The 23,189-nt window shown below is 51.6% G+C and overlaps 2 protein-coding genes across 6 annotated transcripts in view; one reads left to right on the top strand and one right to left on the bottom strand.

Annotated features, from left to right (window-relative positions):
• Window positions 1–553: 553 nt before the first annotated feature.
• On the bottom strand, window positions 554–8,415 carry NLE1 (notchless homolog 1). Of its 2 annotated transcripts, none has more exons than XM_040455204.1 (13): window positions 8,365–8,415; window positions 8,104–8,253; window positions 6,918–7,135; window positions 6,245–6,324; window positions 5,258–5,334; window positions 4,988–5,085; window positions 4,454–4,646; window positions 3,809–3,944; window positions 3,614–3,660; window positions 2,682–2,884; window positions 1,616–1,775; window positions 1,432–1,502; window positions 554–772 (listed from the first exon to the last, which is right to left on the bottom strand). In XM_040455204.1, the coding sequence occupies exons 1-13, from the start codon at window positions 8,386–8,388 to the stop codon at window positions 760–762; spliced, it is 1,470 nt and encodes a 489-aa protein (XP_040311138.1). In that variant the 5' UTR covers window positions 8,389–8,415; the 3' UTR covers window positions 554–759. The 2 variants fall into 2 exon arrangements, with proteins under 2 accessions (XP_040311138.1, XP_040311139.1); XM_040455205.1 differs by having other exon boundaries at window positions 8,371–8,410.
• A 3,596-nt stretch (window positions 8,416–12,011) lies between these two features.
• Window positions 12,012–23,189, top strand: part of UNC45B (unc-45 myosin chaperone B) — a 34,600-nt gene continuing 23,422 nt past the window's right edge. For 2 of the 4 annotated variants that reach the window (XM_040455200.1, XM_040455203.1), the window contains exons 1-8: window positions 12,259–12,366; window positions 12,717–12,884; window positions 13,447–13,483; window positions 15,339–15,514; window positions 17,188–17,277; window positions 19,503–19,670; window positions 20,263–20,431; window positions 21,822–21,992. In XM_040455200.1, coding sequence (XP_040311134.1) covers window positions 12,717–12,884; window positions 13,447–13,483; window positions 15,339–15,514; window positions 17,188–17,277; window positions 19,503–19,670; window positions 20,263–20,431; window positions 21,822–21,992 — 979 coding nt within the window. In that variant the 5' untranslated portion in view covers window positions 12,259–12,366. Of the gene's footprint in view, window positions 12,114–12,258; window positions 12,439–12,716; window positions 12,885–13,446; window positions 13,484–15,338; window positions 15,515–17,187; window positions 17,278–19,502; window positions 19,671–20,262; window positions 20,432–21,821; window positions 21,993–23,189 lie in introns of those variants that run through there. The other 2 variants (XM_040455202.1, XM_040455201.1) reach the window with 2 other exon arrangements.

Here is a 23,189-nt window from a genome sequence, read left to right as displayed (position 1 = left end):
GAAGTGTGTTGTGTGAGAGAGGGGCAGACAAAAGCAGCCCTAGAACAACACTGGCCCGCACAACTCCATGGGCTGGTGAAGGTGTTCTCCATCTGTGCCGTCCGGTGCAGTGAGTAGCCTTCAGCTAGCATCACAGAACTGCACTTCTAACCATGTGGAATTCTGGTAAACACAGCCACATGTCGCTAGCATCTGCCACACTGGACAGCACAAGCTCACATCATCCTCTGGCCACTATCCTATGGCTTCCACCAGCGCCCCCAGCCACAATGAGCCTCTCCCTTGTAGGCACAAGAGAAAGAGAAGAAAGGCCACCTCCCAGTCAGTATGGCTTTGGTGTGGCCCGGAGGGAAGGGTTAGACAGGCTGACTCAGCACAGCCCTTGGGTGAGCCTTGGGGACAAGGAATTAACCCGAACACACAAAATAGAAGTTATTTATTTGGTCACAGGATCCAGGGTCTGATGCTGAATAGAGAGAACATTCAGGAAAGGAGGAGGGGCAGCAGCAAGGGTCTGGTCACTGCCTGGCGGGGGGGCGGGGGGGGGCCGGGAAGGGGGGGGGTGGTGGCCAAGGGCTGAGCCCAGTGATATTCTCCCGTAACTTCGACCTCCTGCTCTGGGGAGGGACCTCACTGGGGTCTGTCCAAGGACAGCAGACCACACTGGTTCACAGGGGCACCACCCTGGCCTTTGGTCTCTGTCAGGGCGGGCACTGGCAGCAGCTGAGTCCAGGTGGGAGTCCAAGAACTTGGGATTTCTCATCTCCTCCATCTGTGGAGAAGGGGAGGGAACAGCATGGGGATCCTATCTTGGGAAGGGGAGGCTGCCATATAATCCCAGGAGCCCACTACGGGGGAGAACCTGTATTCACTTGGTCATTAAGAGACTGGCTACCATTTCTGCTCTGGCCACCCAAACTCAACGCTGGGCACCCACTGCCTTCCCCGGCCGAGACCTCATCCCAGGGCCTGGCCTCTCAGATGCCCACCAAGGTCATCTGATAGCAAACAATGACAACATTTACAAGTACACGTGCTTTGGGTTCCTAAGTGTGTTCGCCTCCTATCTTCCCATCTACTGAGGCTTGACAACTCTCAGGAGGCAGGTGAACCACGCTCTCCAAAACCGCACAAAGTCAGAACCAGGATCGGAACTAGGTGTGACGCCTTCAAAACCCAGTGTTCTAAGAACTACCGCCTCATGCTGGAGGGACTCTGGGCTCGCCCTTCGGAGAGCACCGTCAGGGTCTCCCATAATCACGGTTATTCTGCAGTTCTCCCTCTTAACCACCAAGAGAACGTGGCACCACATGCTGTCTTAGGCACCTGGAGAACCCTTAGAATTCTACGCCAGAAGGGAAAGGTGCAAGGAGTGGCCAACTTAAGGGCAGGAGAGCCAAGCACACCAACCGCCACCTCCCCAAAACTCACATCCGGAGGCATTTGTCCTTCCCACCACTTGCCACTCTCTGGCCATCTGGACTCCAGTCGACAGCATATACCTAAACAGAGGTGGGGGTGGGGAGAAGCAGGTAAGGTGTCGGAAGGGGGTGGGGCAGGAGGGCCAGGCTTCAACCCCTACCTGCCCCACCTCTGCTCACGAGGTCAGCCATACCTCATCTGCGTGGCCTGGAAGATCAGCAGCCAGCTTCTGGCCCTTCACATCCCACACCTTCAGCGTGCTGTCACTGCTACCACTGACCAGGAGCCGGCTATCGGCTGACCACGCAATCTGGTACACAGCAGCCACGTGGCCACGCAGGGAAGCCAGGTACCTGGGCCAGGAAAGTGATGATGGGTATTAGGTCTGAAGGGGCCCCTGTGCCCTCCGTATCTGGACAACTTTGCATGACTTCGAATCCAGTGTTGTCCCTGCTCAGCCCATCTGCCTGATATCCCCCTAACACAAGTTGCTTGCTGACAAGTGGCATGGAGTAGTGGGCCAGGCTCACCTGGCACTTCCAGGTCAATACAGATTAGCTATGTCTATTTGGACAAGTCATTAGGACTTGTCATTTTGGACAAGTCTCTGAGACTCAGTTTCCTTATCTTGAAAAAGAAGGGAACGACCTATTTCAAAGACCGCTATACGGAAACCCACAATGGCCGAGACAGCAAGGCCCCAGCAAGGGTTTCCCTCGTCCCCTTTCTCTTCTTGCCCGTGCCTTTGCCTCTCTGCTGACCTGACTAACCTCAAGGGCACAGTATCTTGTTATACTGAGGCTTCTCAGACTTCAACGGGAGCAGAATCAGCTGATGACTTTATTAAGATGCAGATTCTGATTCTTAAGGTCTGGGGTGGCGCCCAAGACTCTGCATTTCTATCAAGCTCCCAGGTGATGCTGCAGCAGCTGGTCTGTGGACCACACTTTGAGGGGGGCCGGAAAACGACTGCAGCTCAAGTCTACGCTTCTGCTGCAATCCCGGCCGTCTTAAGGTCATTTCTCTCCTTTGATACAAAAGGAACTAGCACTTCAGTGCCCATTTATTGCCAGTCCTAAATATACCATCTCCCTTAGTCCTTGTAACAAAGCTGAGAGGTAGGTCTGCATATTACAAAAGAGGAGACAAGGCTCAGAATATCCAAATGCTTGCCAAGGCCACGCAGCAAGTAAGTGGCACAGCCAAGCTCCTTCTAGAGGACCAGTGCCCTTCCTCTCCCTCCCCACGCCTCCACTCACCTGCCTGTCCTGCCATCCCACAGTTTGATGGACTTGTCAAAGGAGGCACTGGCGATGATGCGGGAGTCAGGGGAGAAGAGCACCTGGTTGATGAGGGCCTGGTGTCCCGTCATCCGTGCGAGGGGCTTCTTGTCCCCTGCTGGGGACCACAGGAATAAGGTGAAGTCGTCTGAACCAGACACTAGCCTCTCTGGGCCCTGGCCCTAGGAGAGGCAGAAAGCACACCGTGTTGGGCACGGTCTCAGACAGGAGAGCCCGACCTGGGCAGCAAACGCACCACTGACTGCCCAACACCAACACGGAGGCCAGGACTAGGAGAAATGAGGCCAGGCCTGCTACCAACTCACAAGGGACCCCTGGCAGTCACTTCCCGCAAAAGGAAATGTTATGCACCTGGGATAATTTCTAAGATACATAATCACAAGAAAAAGCAAGGTACAGAATAGTGTACTAAAAAAGGGAAAGATTTTATGTGTGGGTTTGTACACACGTGTATGTACGCTGCATCCTGTGTACACATACACGTGTATGTGGAGGTATGAAGTCTCTGGAAGGAAAGACAGGACACTAGTAGCTCTGGATGTTTCCAGAAGGAAAGGATGGATGGGCAACAGAGACGGGAGACTTCTTCACCATCTACCTTTTTGTGTTCTTTGAAGCCTCGACCACATGAATGTGCTACTTAAATTAAACACAATAAAAAATACAGAAAATGCAATAAACAGATAAGCAAGTGAACGCAACAAAATCACATGGTCCTATACATTAAGATTTCAGGATTAAAAACTAGGATTTTCATGAAGAACTTTCTGGAAGAGGAACGTCTGAGCTAGGGCTAGAAGGGGGAGGGGCCTGAGTGCCTGCAGAGGGTTTGAGAGACCAGTGGAGGAAGAGTAGGGAGCCGGGCACGCTGGCGGCGGGCACACACTCACCCGCACGAGGCTATATCGGCTCAGAGCCCTCTCCTTCAACTCCTGCACTGTGGCCAGGTACCAGAGGGGAGAGGAAGAGATGAGGAACAAGGCTGATTAGAAAATCCAACACAAATGGCAAACACCCCCGGCCCAGGTTGCACAATAAGCCCGAGAACCGGCTCCTTCCCAGGCGGCCCTCTCCCACGCACTCACAGGACCCTCGGAGATCTTGGGCGTTAACCGAGGCCTCAGCTGGCTCGAAGGCGCCCGTGCGCAGGGCGTAGTCAGTGCTGAGTGCCATGGTGTTCACCCAGTGGCCGTGGCCTTGCAGGGTCCGGCACAGCACACCCTAGGGCAGAGGAAGACCGGTCAGATGCACACCCACCCTCCTCTCCACCCTAGGGAACTGGTACCCCCAGATTAGCCCCAGAAGACAGTGACACGGGACTCAGAATTAGGTCCCTCGTTCATTGTGATCTTAATCAAATCACCGCTCTGGGCTGAAGTTTCTCCTCACTTACAAAATGCAGGTACTGGCCCAGATTGTTGTTTCCAAAAGTATGTTTCATGGAAAGGAACTTAAGTATGTGAGAAAAAAAGGGTTCCAGTCAAGTAACTCTGGGACGTGGCAGGTTTAATAAAGCTAACAACAGGCTTCCTGCAGCGGCAATTTCTGGACCACGTTAATGAACACTGGAACCTCCACTATCATGCAGCACCAACCACAGGAACCCACTGTTCCTGAAGCACCTCCTGCCACCCGGATCCCAGAACACACTGGTCAACATTCCTTCCAGCCCTGGCATCTCATGGCCCGAGATTTCCCCAGGCTGCTCTCTGGACCCTTCCAGCTCTTACATCGTGAGCCCTCCAGACTTTGATGGTGCGGTCCTGGGAGGCAGAGTAGAGAAGCCCGTCCCCTCCCCACCGGAGACAGGTGACTGACTGTGTGTGCCCGGTGAGGATGCGCTCACAGCGGCCCACAGTTGTATCCCAGACCCGCACGCTGCCATCCTTGGAGCTGCTGGCCACATAGCGGCACTCGGGGTTCCTGGAGAGGGGAAGGGAGATGTGGCCCCACTTCTGATGTGGGAACAGCAATAGTACCCCGCCCCCCTTCTTAGCTCAAAGGCCAGGGATAATGACTCAACAGCTTCCTGACTCCAAGACCCAGCTGCATTGCAAGGCAACTCTCAGGGCCCATGATGAACAGCCCCCTCTCAAGCAGCAACACAGATTTGGAAGCCCTAGCCCACTGCCCGCCATGCCAGTACTGTCAGTCGGGCTGGCCATCCCACCCCCTGAGGCAAAGCCCCTCTGCATCAAGCAAGGGAGGAGACCACCTTGAAGCCCTGGCTCCTCACTTCCCCCAGTTCTGTGAGCATCACTTACACGTGGAGGGGCTCCCAGCTCAGGCCTGTGATCCACTTGCTGTGGCCAGCGAGGGGCCTGCCCACCTGCTTCCCTGTGCTTGGGTCCCACAGGAGAATCTGAGGGACAGAAGCTTACTGAATAACCCTCTCCATCCTGTCCCTAGGTCCACCAAAGTTCCCGCCCACTGCCCCCAATCCATCTTTCCCTGAAGGCCCCAGAACCTCACTTGACCCATGTCCTAGGAAGGAAGCCCAGAGTCCCTGACTGGTTACCATGACCACCATCTACCTGGCCATTCTTGCAGCCCGAGGCCAACTTCTTGCCATCTGGGGACCAGGATATGCTAAGGACCCAGTGTCTGTGTCCTAGGAAAGCAGGGGAGGGAGAAAGCAAGGAGCATATATCTGTCTTTATCCCCAGTACCTAGCACGCCTGACACGCTGCAGAAACTCCTCAACTAGCCCGAGAATAAATGATTGGTCAAACAAAAGGGGAGACGCAGTTTTCTAGGCAAAGGAAGAATTCATCCCAAGTGCTACAGCCGTGCATCCTGCTGCATAGATAGTACTTCCGCTAATAATTCCTTCCATGATACGTGGTATAAAGTTTCAAATCCTTTTTTTTTTTTTTTACCTTGACCAAAAGTAAGAAATGCATGCTACCTGGAAACCTAGTATACTCATACATACACGTGAAACTAAAACACATTTCACCAACCAATAATTACTCTATGTGTGATGTGCTCTGGAATTTACTTAAGGGTATGGAGCAAAGCAAAAATTATTCCCAATTTTCCAGATGACAAAACTGAAGCTTAGGGAGCAGGCCCTACCCACACAAGGTCACCCAGCTAGTGTGACCTCAAACTAGCAGCATCAGCACCAGCTGGAAACTTGAAATGCAAATTCTCAGGCCTCATCCCAGAACTAAAGAGACAAAAACTCGGGGGTGGGGCCCAGCAACCTGTAGGTTAACAAGCCTCCCTGTTGATTCTGATGCTCAAGTTTGAGAACCACTGTGGTAGGGGTTGGATTTAAGGCAGGTTCTCCTTGCTACTCAGCACAACTCACAACCCCACACCCTCTCTCTGGTCCAGTCTCTGGAAGTGGCTGGCTGGGTTCAAGGATAGCCTCTACCTAGGAACAGGCAGCTGCTAACTGGGTTAAGGGGTTGAATTGGCTCTGGGCCTCCTCAGAAACTAAAGAGCTGAGTAAATGATCACCCACCTACCACTGGGTTAAGACCCTCCCTCTAAATGGCTAACTGCATACCGACCCTGGCATGTGAAATGGGGTGTCTCGGTGCTGAGATCCCAGAAGCGCACAGTGGTGTCTCCGGAGCCACTGGCCAGGTACCTGAGGAAGAAGAGAGGACACCTGACCTCTGCAGTGGAGACAAGGGGTAGGGCTTATACCAAAACAGGGCACATGTGCATTTTGGCTGCCTATTCAATTGTCTTCTGCGCGTACAGTCTGGGACTGGACTTTTCTCCCTCCCCTGAGGAGGAGAAGTATAACACTGATACCATATGGGAGAAGAACCCCCTACCTCAAGGCAGCCATATCTCTCTTCTTCCTTTCTAAAAGGAATGGCCACAGCCATAATCAGATTTAGAGTTTCTCGTTATCTGTGTAGGATTGCGAAAAGCAAACAAACTCAGTTTCACAGATGATGAAATAAGTCAGAAAGTGATTTGTCTGGGGCACACAGCCAGGAAGCCTACAGTTCAGCTCTCCTGAGATCAAGGCCAAGAAAGGCCCTTCCAAGATGGGTGTCCTCCAAAACCAAACCCCACTGGGGAAGTCCTCTACCTGGAACCCGTGCCCTGAGCTCAGGTCTATGATAGGCAGCCTGAGGTCCCATTGACTGTTAACTTGGGGTATCTGCCCCACCCCAGCCAGAGGCTGTACCCCCACACTCTATTCCACGATTCTGTAACTGTCCTTACTTTCCTGTGGGGCTGAAGGCCACAGAAATGACTGCCTCGCTGTGACCTTCCAAAGAGCTGGTGCAGCGGGTCACAGCACGGACCCTGAAGATAGCCTGTGGCTGGTAGATGATGTCAAGGACCTTCTCTGTCTCCACTGCCTGTGACTCCAGCGTCTTCCCCAGTGATGAGACGATCTCAGCATCGTGGACAAAGAAAGCCAGCGGCACCGGATCCTCCTAGAGGGCAATGGCAAAGGGCAACTCCTCCATCAAAGGATAGGAGACAGAGGTGCTCCCCAGTGTGCTGTGGCCAGGTGAAGCTTCATTCTCTCCAGCCACGGTGTGGGTACCCCCACCATGCCCACCCCAAAAGGCCTCTTTTATCCTCCAAGAGCAACTGCAAGATACTTAAAATAGTACTTTAAAATCCTTTATCTGCATCTCACAACAACCCTGGGAGGCAGGCATTCATATTCCCACTTGACAGATGAAAAAACTTGAGGCTCAGAGCAGCTAATTAATGCAACGTCCTATTGGTAACGACTAATCCAGAAAGAAAACTGAAGTCCAGAATTAGTGTCAGTATACAGGATTATGCGGCGTTTTCTAAACTGCTACACCATGATGTACAATGTGTAAGAAGCATCCAAAACTCTGGCTGAAAACACAGACTCTGCCTTACCCCAGGGTCTGGTGTAGTAAACCTGGGGTGGGGTCTAGGTATTATATTTTTAAGCCCCCCCCCCCCCCCCCCCCCCACTATAATGATGAATGGCCCCACTGGTTTAGAAGACCACGGGTTTTGAACCTGACATTCGGGTTCTAATTCCCAATCTACCACCTACGACATAGCATCGTACAAATAATTTACTGCCTCTGGGCCACACTGTCAGATAGGGGATATTAACGAGGAGCTGCGTCGCGGAATCTGACGATGTACCCGATGCGTTCAAAACGCGCGGTCTCTTCCCAGGTGGACCTCGCAGGTCGAAGCGAAAAGCGCTGTCACACGAAATACATCTCCTGACCGTGGCCCGACGTAGGTGGCACTGCCACGGACGCGCGCCAGGGTGGTTCTCCCAGTGTCGGCAAGCGCTGGGACCCCCGAACCCCAGACCTTGGGTCTCCCGGTCCCCTGCGGGCCGGCCCAGAGCAGGCCCTCCTGCCGAGGGGAGGAAAGAGGGACCGCCCGGGCCGCCGCTCACCTGGGCCAGCAGCGCGTTGCACACGAGCTGCAGCTTGTCCGGGGTGATGTCCACGGGCACGTCGAACGGGGAGCCCAGCAGCTGCCCGCCCTCATCCTGGAACTGCACCAGCAGCCGCTGCACGTCGCGCGCCGCCGCCTCGTCCTGTGCCTACAAGCGCCGCGGGGGTCAGCCACGCCGCCGGGCGGGAAGGCCCCCACTGCTGCTTCCCTCTGAGCTCGGGGACCCCGGGCCGGAGCGCCCCCACTCCCATTCACTCACACCCACCGCCGCCGCCGCCGCCATCCCGCGTTCGCACGTGGAGGAAAAAGACTCAGGCGGGACGGAGCGCCGCCCCCGGGGTAGGGCGGCGCTGCAGCCCGCGACAGCGCCCTCTGGTGTGGCGGAGGGGACGTGTCACGCCGTGCCGGCCAGGCTTAGGCAGTGGGCGCACCTGGTACCTGCTTCCACAGCCCCACCTTGGACAGGTGGCTGTCACCCCGACCCAGTCCCTCCCAGTGCCGTGCGGGATACAAACAGCCTTTTGTCTCCGCAGAACAGGGATTTTTGCCCCACTTCATAGGTGGGGAAATCGAGGCTCTGAGCGGTTGACTTTCCCCCAAATCAGAGACCGGAAATGGCAGAAGACTAAATTGGGTTGGCTCTGACAGCAGCGCCCCTGCATGGGTGGCTTAGGAAACTAGACCTGTTGGGTTGCAGGCAGAAATTATTATTCTTTTTTAAATGGACCAAATCGATTCATAATTCTTGAGTACAAAAGCAAAAAATGTCTGCAGTTTTCAACACTGCAAAGCAATAACAATAATGATGATAACGAGAGCAGTGTGTCAGGCATCGTTCCAAGCGTGTCACACATATAACTCGTTAAATCCCCACCTTCCTCTCCCCACATTACAGATGAGGAACTGAAGCTCAGACCCACTAACATGAGGGCTCTTACCAGAAACCTGGGGTCTTCCTTGGCAGCTCTCCCCACATCTGGACGGTCTCAAGCTTGGTCAGGCTGGCCTCCTTAACCTGTCCTGAATTTGTTCTCTCCATCTCCACTATTACACTTTGGACTGAGTCACCGTGGTTGCCTACAAAAGCCTCTTCACTTGCCTCCCTGTTTCCACTCTTGCCTCTTCCGATGTATCCTCCACACTGCCACTGGGGTGACATTTTCCAACCAAAAATCTGGTCTGTCACTCTCCACCCTAAAACCCTACAATGTCTCCCATAATAAGCAGGACAAAAGTCAAACTCCTTATGATGGCCCACTCAGCCTTACTTACCTCTCCAGCCACTCCTCTCTCTCTCTCTCTCTCTCTCTCTCTCTCAATTTTCTCTCTCTCTTTTTAATGTTTATTTATTTTTGAGAGAGAGAGAGAGAGAGCACAAGTTGGGGAGGGACAGAGAGAGAGGGAGACACAGATTCTGAAGCAGGCTCCAGGCTCTGAGCTGTCAGCACAGAGTTTGATGTGGGGCTTGAGCTCGTGAACCGCAAGATCATGACCTGAGCCGAAGCCTGATGCTTAATCAACTGAGCCACCCGGACACCCCACTCCTCTCTCTTTAAGATTAAATTCTTCCGGCTTTTGCTTAGTTCTTCTAAGGTCTGACCCTTCTTACATCGGTGCCTTTGTACGTGCAGACTTCTCTGCTGGAACTTTGATAGACAGAGTTGTGTCCCTCCTCCCCAAATTCGTATGTGGAAGCCCTAACCCCCAAGGTGACTGTATTTGGAGAGAGGGCCTATATGAGAGTAATAAAGGCTAAATGAGGTCATCAGGGTAGGGCCCTAGTCTGATAGGACTGGTGTCCTCAGAAGGAAGAGATACCAGATATTACCTCTCTCTCCTTCCTCCTTTCCCCTCTCCTCACATGGAGAAGAAGCCATATGAAGACACAGTGAAAAGGTGGACATCTACAAGCCAGGAAGAGAAGCCTCACCAGAAACCAATGTTGGTGGCACCTTGATCTTAAACTTCTAGACTCCAGAACTGTGGAAAAATACATTTCACTTATTCAAGCCATCCCACCTGAGGTGTTTGTTTTTTTTTTTAAGTTTATTTATTTATTTTGAGAGAGAGTGAGAGACAGAGAGAGCGCAGGAGTGGGGGAGGAGCAAAAGGAGAGGGAGAGAGAGAATCCCAAGCAGGCTCCACCCTCAGTGCTGAGCCTGATGCAGGGCTCAATCTCATGACCTCCAGATCATGACCTGAGCCAAAATCAAGGGTCAGCCCTTAAGGTACTGGGCCACCCAGGCGCCTCCTGCCTGTGGTATTTTGTTATAGCAGCCCGAGCAGCTGAAGACAGGGACAATTCCTCATTTTTCAAGTCTTGCCTGAAATATACATGCATCCATTCAACAAATGTCTCTGCCAAACATTGTTCTAGGAACTCTACATATATTAACTCATTTAATCATTCACTCAGGAAGCTTTCTCTGAAACACTGCCATGTTTCCCTATTATGTATTTTCACAACATCCTGGTATTCTTTGTATTTAGGAATCACAGATCCATGGAATTATTTCATCCATTTATTCATCGAATATGGTTGAGCACCTACGATGTACGCACTGTGATAGCCACGTGAAATATGTAAGTGAACAAAATAGACACAAATCCTTGCCCTCATGAGTGGTCTCTGCTTTCACTGTCATTCACAGTTCCTGCTACATAGTAGATGCTTACGAATTGACATGGAGTGAATTACTGAATCAGGATTTGAATCTAAGATTCCTAGGACCTAAAGTCAGAGAACCTCAGTTTTCTGCCAGTGGCAGGATCCTTTATCCCATTGCTTCATTACTACAAGAGCACTTGCCCCACAAAGGGGCCCAGGGTTTAGGACACCATGATGGCAGGGAATCCCTTCCTCCATTCATTCCTTCATTCATTTATTCAGTCAACAAACCTGCAACAGACAAATATGCATCAGAGCTGGGCCTTGGGTCCAGCAGGACAGTAGAACTTGTCCACAGTCATAGCTGTGTGTCCAAGGTTACCGATCAAAGAGCAGAATCTTCAGTGCGTTTCTCTGCCATGGTCAGGTAGGTTTGAAGATGTATGGGGGGAGGGGGCAGAATTGTGATAAGTGAAGAAAAGCATCAACAGGAAGACACCATTCATTCATTCATTCATTCATTCATTCAGGAAGCCCGCATTGGGCACTCACTCTGCCAGCCACTGTGCCAGGGTAAGTCAAACTGCAATGAGATGCTGTCTTTACCCTGTGGGAGGGCGCTCACAGCCTAGGCTTGGAGACACTGGGAGGTGAGAGAGTTTTGAGTCCAAGTAGGAACAGACTCAAATTTGTCTCAGGAACCCTCAGTCAGATGAGAAGAAACAAGTCCTGCCCCAGGGGAGACCTGTTTTGTTCTTCCTTCTTGTCCCAGGAAGACCCTCTTTTGATGAGGGAGACTCAGCTGATCCCAGGAGAGGTCCCAGGTAGAGGGGGGGGGGTACGGTCCTCGGGCTCAGGGAATTCCAGACTGACCTAGCTCTGACCAAGAAGAAGCCTATAATCTAGTGGGGGACATTAAGAGCCCACCCTCTCTGTCTACTGGGAGGGGTAGGCTGAATGCATCCACTCCACACGGATGGGGGACACAGGAGAAGGCATGCAAACCAAAACGAAGCACCCATTTCCACTAAACTTGAACTAGTAAGCCCCTCTGTCTTTCAGAAAAGGAGGGACATTTCAACAATGAGTACTGGAGGGGTTGGGGAGTTGTGGGCAAGTGGAAGAGAGGGAGGAACTCTCCTCCCTCCAGAAGGGCATTTCTGGAAGTCTCCAGTTGGTCCTGGACCTGGGCAGCTGCTCTAAGTCTGCCAGCCCCTCAGCTGTCACTCTGCTCCCAAAATAGCAGTGATTGGGGGAAGGGAGGGGAGATTGTTTATCTGGGATGGAGGGGGAGAAGGGGCATTATAGCTGTGTCTCCCTCCCTTCTGGATCTTTCTCTGCTCTTTGTGGTATGAATGCCCGAGTCCAGGACTGCCCCTGAGTAGGACGCTGGGGCATAGGTTAGTCAGCACTTCCAGGTGACTAATGACTATCCACTCTGGGGAGGAGGAAGGCCCTGAGTATCAATGACAGACTCCAGGGACACCTGACCCTGTGGCCAAATATGGTCCGGAGCTACTGACAGGAGCGATAAAACCTCTTGGGTGGGGGAGGGAGGCAGATTAAGGCTTGGTGGCCAGGGGGTGGCTCACAAGGGAGCTCAGCCGAACAGCATCACAGGAGGACAGACCAGGAGCACCGTCCTCTGAGAAAGTGAGCCCGCGTGGAGAGTTCCTCAGACCGGGGAGGAAGAAGGGGGACTGAGACGAACTTTCAAGGCTTGCAGTGAGAATTCAGGCCTCCGGCGTGGTGGCTTCACCCGCCCAGCTGGGAGGGAAGGAGAGGGAGGCACGGGGGCTCTAAGATTCCTTCAGCCATGCTATTCTGCAAGCAGGTGCTATCATGTCCTTCTGAGCAATGGATTTGGGGGTGATAGGCATGGGTCCTTTCCAGGCAGAACCCTCACCTTCCATCCCAGTAGGAGGAGGCCCTGGAGCTCCAGACCTCAGGCCAGGAGTCTGGAGTGGGGGACTGGCCAGACTGAGCTGCTCCTGTCCTGACAGATGGCAGAGGCAGAAGCAGCGCAGCTGAAGGAGGAAGGGAACCGGCATTTCCAGCTCCAGGACTATAAGGCTGCAACAAAGAGCTACAGCCAGGCCCTGAAGCTGACCAAGGACAAGGCCCTGCTGGCCACGCTCTATCGGAATCGGGCAGCCTGTGGCCTGAAAACGGTCTGGAGCGGGCAGGGCGGGAGGCTGAGGGCCAGCACTCAGAGGCAGGGGTGAAGGCAGCCCCCCATCTTGCCGGGTATCAGACCCTTAAGCCCCCTTGTCCCAGCCCTTTCTGCTGGAGCCCTCAGGGCAGAGAAGGGCACCTCCCACTGCTTTCCTGGGCCCACTGCCTGACCCACTCCTCTGGGAGACAGAAATTCCTCCAGTTGGGAATCAGCCTAATGGGAACTGGCATCACGCCGGGGGCTTTTTCCATGTTATTTCGCAGCATCTTACTGACAGCCCCGTGAGTCAGCTGCCGTTGCCGTGCCCATATAGCAGATAAAACAAACTCAGGGCTCGGGGGGCTTAGTAACTCACCAAGATCTCCCAGGTCATTAGTAGCAGAGCCTGGATTCAAACCCAAGTTTGCCTAATGTCAGAGCTCATCTGCTCTCCCATGCCCAGCCGGGGGTCCGCCCTTGGTTCCCTGACAGCCAGCAGCTCCCCAGCAAACCCTGTCTGGTTGTCTCTGCATTGGGCCTGCATTAACCCCAGCTGCTTCCTCTTCTCCATTTCTCAGGAAAGCTATGTTCAGGCGGCGTCAGATGCCTCAAGAGGTGAGTTCCCTTTCCCCACCCACTCCCCCATCCCCAACCCCAGCATCCCTGTTTTGTCTAAGAGGCTCTTCGTCAATTGAAGAAATGACAGATTGTGGAAACGCCATCCTAGGCATTGTAGGCAGGGCTTCGGATGTCCAGAGAAGCCATCCCTAAATTGCATTTTTGCAACTCGAATTGTATATTAAATCATAGGTTGAGGGAAATTAAAAATTTTTTTTCAAAAAAAATTTTTTAATGTTTGGTTTTGAGAGAGAGAGTCAGGGCGTGAGTGGTGGAGGGGCAGAGAGAGAGGGAGACACAGAATCCAAAGCAGGCTCCAGGCTCCGAGCCATCAGCACAGAGCCCGACGCAGGGCTTGAACTCCCGGACCGCGAGATCATGACCTGAGCTGAAGTTGGACGTTCAGCCGACTGAGCCACCCAGGCGCCTCTTAAATTTTTTTTTAATGTTTATTTATTTTTGAGAGAGAGAGAAAAAGAGAGAGAGAGAGAGAGAGAGAGAGAGAGAAGTGCAAACCAGGAGGGGCAGAGAGGGCAGACAGAATCTTAAGCAGGATCCAAGCTCTGAGCTGTCAGCACAGAGCCCGATGTGGGGCTCAAACCCACGAACTGTGTGATCATCCCTGAGCCAAAGTTGGATGCCTAACTGACTGAACCACCCAGGTGCCCCTTGGGAGATTCTTTTATTAAAAGATGTTTCCAGAAATCCTCGTGTCTTGGTAATGACACACCCTCTGTTGTAAACTAGGGTATGCTCATCCTGGGGCTCCCCAGTGGTTCTGGGCATCAGCCCACTCCACTCTGTGGGATCAGGCTTCCTGAGAGGAGGAGGGAGGTAGTAGCCCATTGCCCAGAGACGAGGGAGAGAAGAACATTAAAACAAAGCAAACCTGGGGCGCCTGGGTGGCGCAGTCGGTTAAGCGTCCGGCTTCAGCCAGGTCACGATCTCGCGGTCCGTGAGTTCGAGCCCCGCGTCAGGCTCTGGGCTGACGGCTCAGAGCCTGGAGCCTGTTTCCGATTCTATGTCTCCCTCTCTCTCTGCCCCTCCCCCGTTCATGCTCTGTCTCTCTCTGTCCCAAAAATAAATACATGTTGAAAAAAAAAATTTTTTTTTTTAATTTAAAACAAAGCAAACCTTCAAATGCAACTAATTTCAACTTGCGCTTAAGTCAATGTTGACTTAAGCGCATTGTCAAAATGGGAAGTCTTTTCTTAGCTGCAAGTGTTGGGTTTTGATCTGGGCACCATTCTTTTCGGAGAAACAGAGACAGCGTGAAGTGAACTCAGAAGGCAGGGAACCAGCTGGAGATGGGCCTGGAAATACACCCTGTGAAGAGCAGTTGAGGGACGTGGCAATATTTAGCCCAGAGAAAGCAATTCCCAGGTGGGATGGAGAGCTGCCTTCAAACACCTAAAAGGCTGTCACAAGGAAGAAGGATCGGATTTCATCTCAGGGTTTCCAGGGCTGAACTTAGGATACGAGGGCAAAGTTACAGGGAGATATATTTCAGGTCTGAAGAGGGGAGGGCTTTCTTGATGGAGCTGCCTGGCTGCCTTGAGAAGGAGGGAGCTCCCCATCGCTGGAGGTATGCAAGTATCCATTGGATGCGTGCTTGGCTGGGATCATGATGTAGCAGAGACTGAAATATCAGGAGCTAGACGTGATGACCCTTAACCTCCCTTGAGACTATGATTCTTACTGCCTCCCTCACAAAGAGGGAGCCTGGGGCCAGATAGTCCACATGGGTGGATAATCTCCAATGAAGACACAGTGGCCCTGGAATTGGGGACAGTGGCAGGGGAGGGAGGAAGGCCTGCAGCCCAGGCCCCTGAGGCCCCGTCTCCCTCATTAGCTATTGACATCAACTCCTCGGACATCAAGGCTCTCTATCGGCGGTGCCAGGCGCTGGAGCATCTGGGGAAGTTGGACCAGGCCTTCAAGGACGTGCAGCGCTGTGCCACCCTCGAGCCACGGAACCAAAACTTCCAGGAGACACTGAGGAGGCTCAACACCAGTATCCAGGAGAAGGTGAGCCAGACCCCTACCCACATGCCTTGGCTGCCTCCCCCCACTCCTAGTGGACGAGTTAGGGAAGCAGGACACCAGAGCAGATCTAACCCTACCTCCACACTCTTGGGTGGAGTGAATGCATGGCACAGGCAGGTGCCAGAGAACAGCCGAGCAGAGGCACCCATCTTTGAGTGATCGGAGATGCTTGTTCCAGGAGACAAGCCAGCCAGGACTAGAACATGGGTCTTTTAAATTCCAGATGGAGGCTTTAAAAAGAAATTGTAACTTAGTATGTATGCGACATGATCTTCTCTTTCTAGGAGGACAAAAGTAGTACTGAGGGTAGGGTACTGCTGGATGATAGAGCCAGTAGGGAAATCTTTTCTAGGAAAACGAAGTGGGGTTGGAGGAGAACTAGGATCAGAGATGAGAAATTCTATACCCTAGTCCTGGCTTAGTTGCCAATTTTCCAAGGGATCCCTTGGGGTGTCAGTTCCTCCTCTGTAAGAGCAGGAGGGTAGCTGATCACTAAGCTCCTTGCTCCAAGACTCAGCGACTCCTCTGTGTCTGGGGCAGCCCCATGGTGGGACCACAGTACACTTCCAGAGTGCAGACTCAGGGGCTGAGTAAACACAAAACTGAGGAGTGACCAGAGAGGGGGTGACAAATGAGAGACCCACTGGGAGGAAATGAGCCCCGATGGAAATAGGCAGGACTGTGGAGGAGCAAAGCAAAGTGGTGGGAGGTACGGAAGGAGCTGGCAAATGGTGGGAGTGGGGCGGTGGGGTGATGGGTGATCAGTTAGGTCATTTTATGGTAGATTCAGAGCACTGGGGTTGGGGGTGGGGGTGTGAGGGATGAGACAGCCAAACGTAATGGTTAAAAATTTTTTTTAAATGGTTATTTTTTTGAGGGAGACAGACAAAGCATGATCAGGGGAGGGGCAGAGAGAGAGAGAGACACACACACAGAATCTGAAGCAGTCTCCAGGCTCTGAGCTGTCAGCACAGAGTCTGATGTGGGGCTTGAACCCACAAACCACGAGATCATGACCTGAGCTGAAGTTGGCCGCTTAACTGACTGAGCCACCCAGGTGCCCCCAATGTATTGGTTTTAAATTGAGTGAAGAGGTGCTTGAAAACTGCTTCAGGTTTCTGGTCTTAGAAATCGAGTTCTATTTTAGCCCATTTTAAAAGTATGTGATAGCTAATTATTTATAGACTGCAAAATTTGGGTGATGATCCAAGCCCTCCAAGTTAGCATAGCAAACTTAACTAGACTGTAAGCTTTGTGGAGTGAGGACTTGATTTTGTTCACCATTCTATCCCCAGCATCTGCAACAGTATCTGGCATGTAATAGTTATTCAGTAAGGGTTTGTTGAATGAAGGAATGAATGAATGAATGAATGAATGAAAAAGAAAGAAAGAAAAAGGAAGAAAGAAAGAAAAAGAAAGAAAGAAAGAAAGAAAGAAAGAGAAAAAAGAAAGAAAGAAAGAAAGAAAGAAAGAAAGAAAGAAAGAAAGAGAGAGAGAGAGAGAGAAAGAAAGAAAGAAAGAAAGAAAGAAAGAAAGAAAGAAAGAAAGAAGGAAACATAGTGTAGGGGCCCAGAGTAGATACCGTAATATTTACTGAGCCGCCTGGAACGTGGACCCCTGCCTACCTCCTTCCCCACTCCCTCCTTTCTCCTCAGCTTCGTGTGCAGTTCTCCACAGACTCAAGGGTACAGAAAATGTTCGAGATCCTCCTGGATGAAAACAGTGAAGCGGACAAGCTGGAGAAGGTGAGTGCGGGACAACCAGCCGGCCAGCAGAGGGCGCACTCCGGCCCCCTCCTCCTCCCCTCCCCTCCCCCCCCTCCCCCGCTACGGCCGATCTTCCGCTGCTGGCCCCACCGGATCTCAAGACAGTAACGCCCTGACCGGTCGCGGAGGAAGAAGGGGGGTGTCTCCTTGAAGAACGTGGACACAAACGGGCCAAAGGTTCAGCACTTTAGAAAGCACCTGGCCAAAAGGGCCAGGACTAGGGTGAGACCAATGAGGGCAGGGTTGGAGTTTTAATTTAAATTTTTGAGATTTTGTTCACTATGATTTTTTTTTTGCATTGCATTGATTTTGATATTTTAAAATATTGCATTAGATGTTACTCACCTTGACTGCCGAGGTTTTCGGAGTCCCTGTAAATGGTGCACCCAAGGCAAGTGCCTCACTTGCCGTACCCAGGTTTCGCTGAGAGCTGTTGAAAACAACATGTTAAAATAATGTTCTAGTCCGTTATAAAATATTGTAAAAGGTCATCCTGAAATATGAGAATAGTTGCTCATAATACCATCCTCTTAGCCAAATTTGTTGCCTTTTTTTTTTTTTTTTTTTTAATGTTCCCTTCTGGTTTTTCTTCAGGGGGAAAAAATTGAACATCTGAATGGTTTTTGTTATTTGTTTATTTGAGAGAGAGAGAGCTGAGTGTGAGTGGGGGAGAGGGGAAGAGACAGAGAGAATCTTTAAGCAGGCTCCATACCCAGCACGGGGTCCCAAGCGGGGCTCAATCCCACGACCCTGGGATCACGACCTCAGCTGAAATTAAGAGTCAGATAGATGCTCAATCGACTGAGCCACCCCAGGTGCCCCTGAATATTTTATAGTTATAAAAATTGGACAGACAACGCATGGGGAATTTTTGTTAGTTTTATGATCAATAAGTCCATGTAACATGCAAATACCTTTTATAACAAACTGATGTGAGGACTTAATGAGTTGCTACAGATAAATGCACTTGGCGAGTACACAGCCCTTGACTGGTAGAGTGTTGGTGGTCCTGGTGGTACTTGCCCGGGAGTCTCTAATCAGCCTCATACCCAGCGTCCCACTCCCTCTCTCTTTGCTCACCTCCTCCTTCTCTCTCATGAGTTCTTCCCCCAACTCCAGGGTTTCAGGTTTTGCTGAGGCCTCCTCCCCTGATCTGGGGCCATTTAAGGTATATGTATCCTCCTCAAGGTTTTAGGGTGGGAGGACACTGGAGAACTTTCTAGCTCAACTGGCTAATTTTGCAGTCTGGGACCCAGAGAGGTACCATGACTTGCCCAAGGTCACACAGCTAGCATACAGCAGAATCAGTCCTCATACCCAGGACTCTTGAGACCCCTCTCCTGCGCTGTCTGCCCACCAACCACCACCTCCCTGAGAACGCCTGTAACTTCAGATTGCCCAGAACAGGTAAACAAGCAAACCCAAAACACTGAAACCATTTTCAAGGGGAAAATTTTAAAAGAAAACAATCCACTTCTGTTAAAAGGTAAACCGTGGCATATTCATAATTTTCAGGGTTTATTTGGGCAAAATTGATTCAAGTGGGGTAGCAGCAAAACAGGAAGTGGTTAGGAACATTGTACCTACAGGAGCCAGGGGAAAGGCTTCTAGAAAGACATGGGTGGAAAGAAAGCAATGCAATTATTTGATTGGCTATAGCTTAAGCAGTTGCATTATTTGGGAAAGCCTAGTTGGCTGTGATTGACTGTTCTTAAGTTTCGATTTCTTAACCTTGAGACATTACAGGCTTCCATTTGGGTTTGCTTACATTAGCTACTGGGGCATTAATGCTACTCAGTCTAATGGCCTTCTTGTTTAAATAATTTAAGACTTCAATACCTTGGTTTAATACTTATCCGTAAGCATACATACACGGTTTTGTTTAATGTAGGTTTTGTTTAATGTAAGTGCAACCAGAGTGAACCTACTTCCTAATGTTTTTTCCAAGTTGCTGGGTGATCTCGTTTATGGCTTCGTGGCTACAGTATATCTCATCAAGTTGGGCTGTATGTCAGTTACTTTGTTTCTTCTGTTGTGTCATGTTCCTAGGCTAGGTCTCTGGGAGCAGGATTGTAGGGGAAGAACCCAGTATAAAGATGTTTTGGAAACCAAGTCCTCAACCAGCCCCTGCACTTGGCCCCTGCCTGAGGCCTTGGCAGCCAAACCTCCCCCCGCCCCACCCTCATCGTGTCCTCCCTCCTCAGGCTGCCAACAACCTCATCGTCCTGGGGCGTGAAGAAGCAGGGGCCGAGAGGATCTTCCAGAACAACGGAGTGGCCCTGCTGCTGCAGCTTGTGGACACCAAGAGGCCCGAGCTGGTGCTAGCGGCTGTGCGGACCCTGTCGGGCTTGTGCAGTGGCCACCGAGCTAGGGTGAGGGCCTGGGTGTGGGGCTGGCAGCACAGATGGCTGCCAGGCAGATCTGGAGGGCGACATGTGGACAGTTAGTGGGTGGCATAAATAGACCCAGATGCCAAGTGGAGAGTGTCCCCCCACCCCCTGCCATCCTCGATTGTATGGTCCCGGATCAACAGAGATTGATCTTCTGCATTTCCCTTTGAGCTGGAAATGCATTTATGCAAAGATAAGGCTAGTGAAAGTTTATGAGGAAGAGCTGAATGCAAAGGTTATGACAGTTTACATTGTATCGTCCTAAGTCTTCCAAAGCCCCGTGTATATTTTACGCGTAAAGCACATCTCAACCTAGACTCACCACATTGCAAGTGCTCAACGGCCCCATGTGGCAAAGTGGCTACTATATTGGACGGCCCAGGCTTAAACCTCTGGAAAGGGGCCTGGCTTGTGTCAAGAGCCTGCCTAGACCATGGGCCCCGTGAGGCGTGGCTGCCTGGGCTTAGTTCCCTACTGCAGGGGCATGGTGGGGATGGACGTCACCCACTTCCTAACCTGCATGGCAGCTGGAAGAGAGGGGCGGGCAGCTGACTCGTTCTTGCTGGGGGTATAGGCCACAGTGATTCTCCATGCCGTCCGGATAGACAGAATCTGTAGCCTCATGGCCGTGGAGAACGAGGAGATGTCTCTGGCCGTCTGCAACCTGCTCCAGGCTGTCATCGACTCTCTGTCAGGAGAGGACAAACGAGAACATCAAGGGAAGGAGGAAGCGCTGGTCTTAGGTAGGAGGCATTCTTCAGGTTTTTTTCCACGGGGGTGGGGGCCAGGGAGAGTCGGTTGCCACCTTAGACGGGTCATTCCCTGTAGGTGGAGGTGGCCTGGTTTTATTTTTATACTTATTTTCTAATTAAAAGAGTGTTAGAGGCATAGGAGCATCATTTTCAATAACTGAAAGGTGGAAGCAACTCAAGTGTCCATGTGCGGGTGAATGGATAAATAAAATGTGGTACATCCACACAACGGAATAGTATTCAGCCTTTAAAAGGAAGGAGATTCTGACATGTGCTACATGGATGAACCTTGAGGACGTTATGCTAGGTGAAATAAGCCAGTGACAAAAAGATAAGTACTGTTTGATTCCACTTATGTGAGGTATCTGGAGTAGCCCAAATCATGGAGACGGAGTGCCTGGGTGGCTCGGTTGGTTAAACTTCTGACTTGGGCTCAGGTCATGATCTTGCAGTTTGCAGTTTGATCTTGCAGTTTGAGCCCCACATCCAGACAATGCCTCCCTCCCTGCCTCCCTCCCTGCCTCCATGCATGCCTCCCTCCCTCCCTGTCTACCTCCCTCTCTTCCTCCCTGCCTGCCTTCTTCCCTCCCTTCCTTCCTGCCTGCCTGCCTCCCTCCCTGCCTGCCTCCCTCCCTGCCTCCCTGTCTCCCTGTCTCCCTGCCTGCCTCCCTCCCTGCCTGCCTGCCTTCCTCCTTCCCTGCCTCCCTGCCTGCCTCACTGCCTTCCTACCTCCCTGCCTCCCTGCCTGCCTCCCTCCCTGCCTCCCTGCCTCCCTCCCTGCCTCCCTCCCTGCCTCCCTCTCTCCCTGCCTGCCTTCCTGCCTGTTTGGGATCCAACCTAGAATGAGAACAAAAATCCCCAAGATGCAGGGAAGTCAGACAGGGCAAAAGCAAGAAAAAGCATTTATCTTTTAATCCCCCAGCAGGTGGGGAAGACCTGGCATCCCTTCTGAGGCTTGAATGCAGGCTCCCAGCATGCCTGAATCTACAGGGAGTAAGATGTCTATAAGGAGTATAAATTTCTCGTCTGGAAAACATTTTGTTAAATCAGTTTATAAAGAGCTACATGAAGTGTCCCTGGCTCTCTGCCAGTCATGCCTTGGAATAAAGAACTTTCTAAGAACCAGAGCTGATATTCAAGGATGGCATGGGCTGTTATAAAAGTCAGTGTGCACAGTGGCTGGAGGGCCACGGGGGGGTAATGTTTAGGCATTTGTCTCCTTTTTGGGGGTGAGATGGGCAATTCTATACTCTCCTGGGAAATTCCAACATCCGGGATGCAGGGGATTCCATATTTCCGGAGTCCTTCTAGAAGCCTCTGCCGTTCTTGGTCCTATAGACCTGAGATTCCCTACTATTTACCCCATCCTCTCCTTCCTTAGATACCAAGAAGGACCTAAAGCAGATAACCAACCACCTGCTTGACATGCTGGTCAGTAAGAAGGTGTCTGGCCAGGGCAGGGACCAGGCCATGAACCTGCTCAATAAGAACGTCCCCAGGAAGGACCTCGCCATTCACGACAACTCACGCACCCTCTATGTCGTGGATAACGGTGAGGAGGTGGGAGGGTCTGGGGCTCGCTCCAGCCTTTCACGTGGGCACCAGAGTACCTGGCACTGAGCAGACGGCAGAAGAGGTGTGGCCCTTGTCTGGGAGAAGTCTTCAGTCCCAACTGAAAAGCCAGGAAAAGGCGTTAGCAGTTAGAACCCACCAGCAGGCTGGTGGGGATACTGATCAAGACTGGGCTCTTAATTCGGGGCCCGAACACACCCGAAAACAGCTGGGCAGAGTTACCTGACAAGCGGGGGCAATGCCAAAAGCAAACAGGATCCCACCAACCATAGGATAACGTTCCTGAAGTCCCTTGGTTGGCAAAATACTTCACAGGCCTTCTGGAAGGGAGAATTGGCATCTACTGTCCCATATATAGGTTCTAGCAGATGGCCATTATATGTGTCAGCTCTGGTGGGGGGGGGGGGTTTAACCCTTCTCCCAAGTCAACTTTAATTGTTCAGGAATCACACCCATGGCTTTATCATCTACTGTGACGAACTCCCACAGGTTGGATGACATATAGACCATCCTTTGATCTACAAGGTTCAAATTAGCTTTCACCGGCTTGACACGTATCCTCTTGTGATATTGTGCTTCCTTGTTTGGTTTGCACAGATCTCAACAAAGTGCACTTTAACAAATGACTCTAGTGCTTAAACCTTCTCCCTCAACACTTCCCCTCCCCTTCCCAGTTCTGGTCTTTTCTGCATCCATTACAAAGGGTGAACACCAGACCTCTTTCTCTCAGTGAGAGGACCTGTGTCCAACCACAAGCTAATGGGTAGGGCAGGTGGGAAGCAATATTTGTTATTCCAGGCACCAAAATAAGTAGCTCTTGGGTAAACAGAACATGGATGTACAAATCCTGTCACACTAGTGAAAAGATGCCTTGTTGAGGTTGTGTGTTGTACAAGCTGGTCTGGGAGACTTGCCTTGGGAACCATCAGGACATCCAGCCGAAAGTGAGCGTTTGGGTTCAGGGAAGGGCAATGATGGATGAGGAAGAGGTCCAGAGTGTCCTAGAGGAAGAGGAATGAGATGCTCAAAGCATGTGTGGGAATGGAAGGGAAGCATGGGGGATGGGCATTGGGGAGGTGGTGGGAAGTGAAGCAGGTGCATTCAGTGGCTCTCTTTGAGAGCCGGGCTGGGAGTTTGGGTTGGTTCATCAACTGCTTCCCATGACTCCCCAGCCCTG

Source organism: Herpailurus yagouaroundi, unplaced genomic scaffold (genome assembly GCF_014898765.1).
Source record: "Herpailurus yagouaroundi ecotype Mexico unplaced genomic scaffold, PumYag 215, whole genome shotgun sequence".
In the NCBI taxonomy this organism is placed as follows: domain Eukaryota; kingdom Metazoa; phylum Chordata; class Mammalia; order Carnivora; family Felidae; genus Herpailurus; species Herpailurus yagouaroundi.
This window is presented reverse-complemented; position numbering and strand designations above follow the sequence as displayed.